This window comes from Enhydra lutris, unplaced genomic scaffold, assembly GCF_002288905.1.
Source record: "Enhydra lutris kenyoni isolate GAN:26980312 unplaced genomic scaffold, ASM228890v2 scaffoldscaffold668, whole genome shotgun sequence".
NCBI lineage: Eukaryota > Metazoa > Chordata > Mammalia > Carnivora > Mustelidae > Enhydra > Enhydra lutris.
Genome location: NW_019154752.1, coordinates 3,130 through 12,065, shown reverse-complemented (window position 1 = coordinate 12,065; position 8,936 = coordinate 3,130). Strand labels below are relative to the sequence as shown.

The following is an 8,936-nucleotide window of genomic DNA, read 5'->3' as shown; positions in this document are numbered from 1 at the left end:
TGGGAGTAGGGATAGAGTGGTTGGGTTATGGACATTGGAGAGGGTATGTGCTATGGTGAGTGCTGTGAAATGTGTAAGCCTGATGATTCACAGTCCTGTACCCCTGGGGCAAATAATAAATGTTAATTAAAATAATTTTTAAAATAAAAAGTACAATAAAATAAAATTATGCTATGTTCACTCCTTGGGTAACTGCCAAACATCTGGTCCACCATGGGCCCATGGACCTGGAAGCCACACATCAGGACTCTACTAGGCTAAGCATGCACCTGGACAGCTGGCTCACTATGTGCCCGTGGACATGGAGACCAACAAAGGAGCTCTGGGATAAGCCAAGCAGACCTCTAGACATGTGGTTTACCATATGCCGTAGATCCCTGAGACCAATAGCTCAGCTCTTTGCCTGGCCAAGGGGGCATCTTGACAAAAGGCTTACCAAGTGCCCTTGGACCAGAAGACCAAAAACTGAGCTGTCTGGTGGCTTAAGCAGCACCATGATAGTGGGCTAAATGTGTGCCTTTGTACCTTGAGCCCAGGAAATGAGATCTGGGCTAGGACAAGCAGACACCTAGATAGGAGGCTCACCGTGTGCCCCTGGACTGGGAGACCAGCAACTCAGCTCCTGGCTTGGCCAAGTGGCCACCTTGGCAACAGGCTTTCCATGTGTCCTTGGACCTGGAGAACACAACTGCACTGTCTAATGGGATAAGCAGGCATGTTGACAGTCAGTATGCCTGGTACACTTCGACCTGGAGACCGACAATCCACCTCTGTGACCAGCCAAGGAGGCAGCTTCACAGCTGGCTCACCATGGGCCCAGAGCTGACCAGCCAAGGAGGCAGCTTCAAAATAAATGATTCTTGCTACAGACAGCAGCATGGTTGAATTTTCAAAAATTTGTTCAGAGCAAAAAAAAAAAAAAAAAAAAAAAAAAAAAGGCCTACAAACAAAATTACATACAATATAAATTCTTCAAAACTGAAACTAGTCTAAGTAACATGAGAAAAGCCCATAGTTGTGTGGGTACATAGTGAAGAAGGGAAGTGGAAGGAGGAATTCCAGAGAAAATACAGGAATTTTTATGGAGAATCGATTTGTTCACTCAGGATAATGTTGATTCTGACACCCATGTTTATCCTATCACACACTCTGCCTATTCATTCTGTTCAAGCACACTCACCAAAATTCTTAAAAATAATCCCAGAGATGACTTGGGAGAAACACAAAGACATTGAAATGTTAGAAAATACACCTGCACAAACCCTGATGCTCTCTATATTTCAGGGCAACATAAAGAAGGTAAAGTCATCCCATCCCCATTACAGGAGGGGTTCCACATTCCTCACCAACCTGCCCGCTCTGTCCTCCAGGTGGTTCAGGGGACAGTGTGTCCTGTGGGGATGAGCACAGGGCCACATACTGGGGCTACTCTCACTCTGTGTGTGCTCCTGGACACCTCACAAAACCCTCTAAAATTCTGGGTGTAGGTTTCCATTTCATCATGGCATAACATGACATCAATCCCACAACACTTGTGTGAATATGTAAAAAGAAAGTAGCACATGTCCAAGTATATACTCTGGGAAGTTATATAATTAAAACCATATTCTATTCCAAAGTGTTCAATGCCCCCAAAACAATGGCAGTCACATCTCTTCTGGCCATTGTCCTCTATGGTCACATGGATCCCAAGCTGAATATATAGTAAGAGAACATGCAAATAGGGCCCTCCATCTGCTGCTTAAAAACAGCCCAAACCTGACTCTGCAGCTGGGAGAGGAGCCCCAACACCAGGATTCCCAAGTGTTCCAATCAGTACTCAGGACAGGACACAGACAAGTCACAATGGAGTTTGTGCTTGGCTGGGTTTTCCTTGTTGCTCTTTTAAAAGGTAATTCATGGTGAGCAAGAGACGTTGAGGATGTGAGTGGATATGAGTGAAAGAAACCATGGATGTGTGACGGACTCCTGACCAGGATGTCTTGCATCTACAGGTGTCCAGTGTGAGGTGCAGCTGGTGGAGTCTGGGGGAGACCTGGTGAAGCCTGGGGGGTCCCTGAGACTCTCCTGTGCAGCCTTTGGATTCACCTTCAGTAGTTCCTACATGAACTGGGTCTGCCAGGCTCCAGGGAATGGGCTACAGTGGATCGCAGATATTAGCGGTGATGGAAGTAGCACAAGCTACGCAGACTCCGTGGAGGGCCGATTCACCATCTCCAGAGACAACAGCAAGGACACGCTGTATCTGCAGATGAACAGCCTGAGAGCCGAGGACACAGCCGTGTATTACTGTGCAACAGACACAGTGAGGGGCCCTCAGTGTGAGCCCAGACACAAACTTCACTGTAGGACGGGATCTGGACCACCAGGGGGTGGACACTACTCTCCAATTTTGTCCTTAAGCCCCAGGAGCAGATGCAGATGAAGGTTATGGGCAGGTTTCCCATCAGAATCTACCGATTCCTCTCCAGAGAACACTTTCCCTCAGGGACCTTCTCTGCACACATGATTCTGTGCTTACCTCTTCATTCTCTGACTTCGAAAATTTGTTCTAATGGGAAAACAATTATACTAAAATGCACAAAATACAGAGTCATTCACGTTGTTTATTGCTGTCCCTAAATACCAATGAAACACAAATATCCTGGTTCTCATCAGGTGAGCGTTTACAGGACTCCCAGCTGCTCTCACTGTGCATCACACGTCCACCCTGCTCCACGTGCAAACTCGCTACAAGCAGCATAAAGTGCATGCTGGACATGAGGCCACAGAGGCATCAACAATCCAAAGTAAAAGAAGGAAGAGTCTTGGTTGGGGAGTCACTGTCTTAAACAGTGCTTACAGCATCAATGTTAGTGACAACATGGGAAAGCAGTGGAACCCCCTCCAGGTGTGATGTGTAGTCTGGACATTACACACACACATGCATAAACGCACACACATACACACACACACATGCACACACACAAGTATGAAACCTTTTTCACTTTCCCCTAATTTCTCTGCAGCAAAGGTGGTCCTAAGACAAAAATACACAACATACAGGAAGACCTCAAGAAGCAAGAAAAATCTGAAAGAAACACTCTAACGTTACACCTGAAGGAGCTAGAGAAGGTACAATGACTAAAGCCTAAATACGGGAGAAGGAAGGAAATAGTAAAGATTAGAGCAGTAATAAATGATATAAAAACAAAACAAAACACAAAACAGAACAAAAAAGCAAGGTCTAGTTTTTTGGAAAAAAAGAAAAATAAAATAAAATTGAGATACCTCTGCCTAGATTTATCAAAAGGTAAAGAGAAAACCCGAAATAAATAATATCAGAAATCAATATGTTTCTCTGTGAAACAAATACGGTTTTGGAGGGATAGGAGGGGCTGGATGGGAAAACTTGGTGATGGGCAATGAGGACACATGATGGCTGAGCACTGGGTGTTACACGCAGATAATGAATTGTTGAACGACATCAAAAACTAGTGATGTACTATATGGTGGCTAACTGAACATAATTTTAAAAAGGAACTTAAGGAGATAATGTGAGGAAAAAAAAGTAATTAAAGCTAGAATTCTAGGAGAAACATTTCCCAATCCAAATCCTGAAATTATATTCAAAATTTGTGTTCAAACTAACATCCCAGGGGAGGTATAAAATGATAAATGACCAAAACAGGGCAACAGCTCTCAGGGCGGTATGGCCCAGAAAAGGAGACTGGAGTGTCACCTGGCCGTGAACTGGGAGCCACTCAAGAGGGTGCATGTGTGAGCCCATGGCTTGGTGCACAAAGTGGCTATATCCACAACTGGGCAACAGCTCTTAGAGCGATGTGACCCCTGACAGGACACTGGGTCAGCACCCAGCATGACCTGGGAGGTGCGGAGGAGGATACACTCATGAGGCCACACCCGCTGATGACTGCAAAGTCAGAAAGCACGGAGACACTCAAGGGTCCCTGGAACTTTCCCCAGAGAGTTGCAGTGGGCATCAATAAGGCAAGTCTGTGGATTTTGGTACACATAGAAGGGGAGATGGATTGACCTGAGGTGGTGGTAGGGGTCTGGGCCACCACATTGCGGCTCTAGGCTGGAGATTCCCACAGGACCATGTTTGCTCTGACCCTACGAGGAGGAGCAGAAAGCCACCAGGCTCACATTCAGCCAATGACCCTGACAAGGGTGAGGCAACTCCACCCGGGCAAAGATGGCTGAGAAGCCAAGCAGCAGGCCCCTCCCCCAGAAGACAGACTGGAAGAACAGGTGAAGGATAAGGTTACTTCCCACAGGAACGTGAAACTCCAGCACCGGGGGAAAATTACATAGGGAGCTCCAAGTGTTCCCTCACGACTTGCTTATACTCAGGATAAAATTTTACATTTCTTTTTTCTTTCTTTTCTTTTCCTTGCTTTTTTCTTTTTTTACCCTGTTCCCATTTCAAGTAGATTCTCATTTCCTAAATTAAGCTTTTAATTGCTTTTTAACATCTTTTCACATGTACATTTTATAAATTCATGCTCCATATGAGCTCATTTTTCCCACTATTCAATTTTTCTCTCTATTCAGTTTTCCCTCAAATATACATGTATATTAGAGGGAAATATATATATTATATATTATTATAAATATGATAATTTTATTTATATATATGTATATATACATATATATGTATATATAAAATAAGTTCTGGTTGCCTTACAATTTTCATATGTAGTATCTTCTAACATACAGACCAACGATCAGTCAGGAAGAAGTGCATCAAGGCAAGATGGCAGAGGTTTAGGGGACCCAGTTGAAGCAGGTCCCTTGCATTTAGCTGTGTATCTATAAAACCATTTTGAACACCCATGAAATAACCTGAGATGTAAGAATATATACATGGATCCCTACAAGCAGAAAGTGGCTGAGTTTGGCAAGATGTCTATTACACCAACTCACTTCTTCATAGGTCCTTTTTAACTTGTATTTCTACAAACCTATTTTTTGTAGGTAGACACTTTATTTTAGCCAGTTTTTCACTCTACGCAGTTTTACCTTTTTATATACACATGTTTTAGTTTCCTAGTGTTTGGGGGATATAGTGTCCTCTAACACACAGGCCAAAATTCACCCAGGAACAAGTGAATCACTCTATTTGTTTCTGTTTGTCCACAATGAAAGAATACAGCCCCTCTATACCTTCCCCCTTTTTTATTTTCTACTCTATATATTTTTATATATGATTTTAAATTTTTTTTCAATTTTTTTATTTCATTCTTGTATTTAGTTTGCCTTTGTTTTTTCAATGGTGGCTTCTGACCACTCTGGATTTTGCTAGGGTGCATCTTGCTTGGGTCATGGTTGATATTTTGGACTCGATCCATTCATTCAACNTTGCTTGGGTCATGGTTGATATTTTGGACTCGATCCATTCATTCAACCATTCATTGACAGCATGACAAGGAGGAGGAAATCCCAAAGAAAAAGGAACCAGAAGCAATGTCCTCTGCCACAGAACTAATGGATTTGGATATAAGCAAGATGCCAGACACAGACTTCAAGATAGCAATCATGAAGTCAATAGCTAGGCTTGAAAAAAGCATTAGCAACAATACAGAATATCCAAGGGCAGAAATGAGATCTAATCATGCTGAATTTAAAAGTGTTATGAATGCCTCAAGGTGAGGCAGGAACCCATCAGAATCCTACAGGAGAACATAGGCTGTAACCTCTTCGACATCAGCCACAACAACTTCTTTCAAGATATGTCTCCAAAGGCAAAGGATACAAAAGTGAAAATGAACTTTTGGGACTTCATCAAGATCAAAAGCTTCTGCACAGCAAAGGAAACAGTCAACAAAACAAAAAGGCAACCCACAGAATGGGAGAAAATATTCGCAAATGACAGTACAAAGGGCTGATATCCAAGATCTATAGAGAACTCCTCAAACTCAACACACACAAAACAGATAATCACATCAAAAAATGGTCAGAAGACATGGACACTTCTCCAATGTAGACATACAAATGGCTATCAGAAACATGAAAAAATGTTCATCATCATTGGCCATCAGGGAGATTCAAATTAAAACCACATTGAGATACCACCTTACACCGGTTAGAATGGCCAAAATTAACAAACAGTAAACAAGTGTTGGAGGGGTTGAGGAGAAAGGGGAACGCTCTTACACTGTTGGTGGGAATGCAAGTTGGTGCAGCCACTTTGGAGAACAGTGTGGAGATTCCTCAAGAAATTAAAAATAGAGCTTCCCTATGACCCTGCCATTGCACTACTGGGTATTTACCCCAAAGATACATATGTAGTGAAAAGAAGGGCCATCTGTACCCCAATGTTTATAGCAGCAATGTCCACAACTGCCAAACTGTGGAAAGAGCCAAGATGCCCTTCAACAGATGAATGGATAAAGAAGATATGGTTCATATATAGAATCAAATACTATGCCTCCATCAGAAAGGATGAACACTTGGGCCTCCTGGATGACTCAAGCATTAAGCACCTGTCTTCAGCTTGGGTCATGATCCCAGGGTCTTGGCATCCAGCCCTATGTCAGGCTCCCTGCTCTGTGGGAAGCCTGCTTCTCCCTCTCCAAATCCCCCTGCTTGTGTTCCCTCTCTTGCTGTGTCTCTCTCTGTCCAATAAATTTTAAAAATCTTTAAAAAAGCAAAGGATGAATATACAACTTTTGTATCAACATGGTTTGGACTGGAGGAGATTATGCTGAGTGAAATAAGTCAAGCAGAGAAAGTCAATTATCATTGGTTTCACTTACTTATGAAGCATAAAAAAAAACATGGAGGACATTAGGAGAAGGACAGGAAAAGTGAATTGGGGAAAGTCGGAGGAGGAGATGAAGCATGAGAGACTGTGGACTCTGAGAAACAATCTGAGGGTTTTGGAGGGGAGGAGGGAGGGAGGTGAGTGAGCCTGCTGGTGGGTATTATGGAGGGCACGTATTGCATGGAGCACTGGGTGTAGTGCATAAATAATGAATATGACAAAATTAAATTAAATTTAAAGAAAAAGAAAATGCAAAAAAGAAAAAAAAATAAATTGTTACCCTCTCATTTGTTCAATATTCATTCTCATGCAGAGAAGGGGGAGGTGGTCTACTTACCTACTTCCAACACATCTCATAGAACAAATATTCTCCCAACCCAGACCAACATGCTTTGTGAGTTCAACAAAGTGATGCCCACAGGTGGTCCTGGAAGGTCCCAGGGGGCCTGATTATCCCGCCCACTTCTAAGGATGTGCTCCCTCCCACATGTTTACTTCTCAACAACCAGGGTACAATGCGCTCCCAGGCAGTGGAAGCTCACTGTTCTCTCCTCAGACAGGGCTCACATCTCTGAGGGAAGCATGAGCTATGGTCTGGAAGAGTATGAGATTCTGGGGCCATCTGTGTGTCTGGTGATAGTTCCCAAAAGTAAGTGTCTCAGATGTTAGACATAGGACAGTGCAGATGATTGGGAGCATCGTGATTATAAAGGCCTCTGACTCCTGTCCCCAGGTGTCCTGTCCCAGGTGCTGCTGCAGGAGTCCGGACCAAGCCTGGTGAGAGGCTCACAGAACCTGCACCTCACCATCACCATCTCTGGATTCTCCATCTCAAACGGTAATTTCTGGTGGAATTGAATCCACCAACCCTGAGTGACTGGGTGCAGTGAATTGGTTCATAAACTACAGATAAAGCAAACATGACAGCCCATCCAACAAGATCCACATGTGCATCTCCAGAGTCACGTCCAAGAACCAGTTCTTGAACTGACTGATCTCAGTGTCGCCAAGATCCTGGCCTTATATTACAATGTAAAGACATAGTGAGAGAATGTCAGCGTGAGCCCAGACCAAAACTCTCTGCAGGGACACAGGAGGGGCTGGGCTGCATGCACGCAAAGGGGGCACTTGGGTCACTAGGGGACACTCAGGATAACAGCGGGTGCAGCGGATCCACCAAATACAGGATAGGTCCAGTTGCAGGTGCCTAAGATGAATCGGTTTTCTTCTCAGGTATAAAAATATGTACTGGGGGGACGCCTGGGTAGCTCAGTTGGTTAAGCAGCTGCCTTCGGCTCAGGTCATGATCCCAGCGTCCTGGGATCAAGTCCCACATCGGGCTCCTTGTTCTGTGGGGAGCCTGCTTCTCCCTCTGCCTCTGCCTGCCACTCTGTCTGCCTGTGCTCGCTATCTCTCTCTCTCTCTCTCTGACAAATAAATAAATAAAATCTTTAAAAAAAATATGTACTGTGTTTGGGGATCTGGATTTTTACAGGATGTGATTTTTATTAATATCATGTGTTATAATAATTAGGCTTTAAGTTGAAATAATTTTTAAATAAAATATAATTTAAATCTTCTCTGGAAATAAAAGACGAAAAACATATTCTGAAGAAATAATAATTTATATTTCATCTTATATTTCCATATTTTATGAATATTTATTGATAATTGTATCTACAAAGCTATCAGATTTTAATATATGACTATAAATAAATGCATAGATACAAAAATCTATAGGGTAACCTACTTATTAAACACTTAAAAAAAATAAAGAGGATGTGGTCCATAATACAATGGAATATGACTCAGCCATCCAAAATCATGAATAGCTACCATTTGCATTGACATGGCTGGAACTGGAGGAGACTATGCTAAGTGAAGTAAACCACCCAGAGAAAGAAAATTATCATATAGTTTCACTTATTTGTAGAACATAAGGAATAGCACAGACGACATTAGGGGAAGGAAAGGAAAACTGAAGAGGGAGCATCAGAGAAGGAGAAAAACTATCAGAGACTCTGGACTCTAGGAAATAATGTGAGGGTTTCAGAAGGGAGAGAGGTCAGGAAATGGGTTAGCCCGGTGATGGGTATTAAGGAGGGCATCTGTTTTAATGAGCACTGGGTGTTATATGCAAACAATGAATCATGGAATGCTACATCAA

General features: G+C 42.9%; 1 gene segment (V, D, J or C); it reads left to right on the top strand.

Annotated features, from left to right (window-relative positions):
* Positions 1–1,781: 1,781 nt before the first annotated feature.
* Positions 1,782–7,607, top strand: LOC111140362 (the record flags this gene model as incomplete). The annotated part of the segment is given in 3 exon segments: positions 1,782–1,891; positions 1,995–2,345; positions 7,503–7,607. Coding segments are annotated over 3 exon segments (502 nt in total), but the record flags the coding sequence as incomplete, so codon positions are not given.
* Between the last annotated feature and the right edge of the window lie 1,329 nt (positions 7,608–8,936).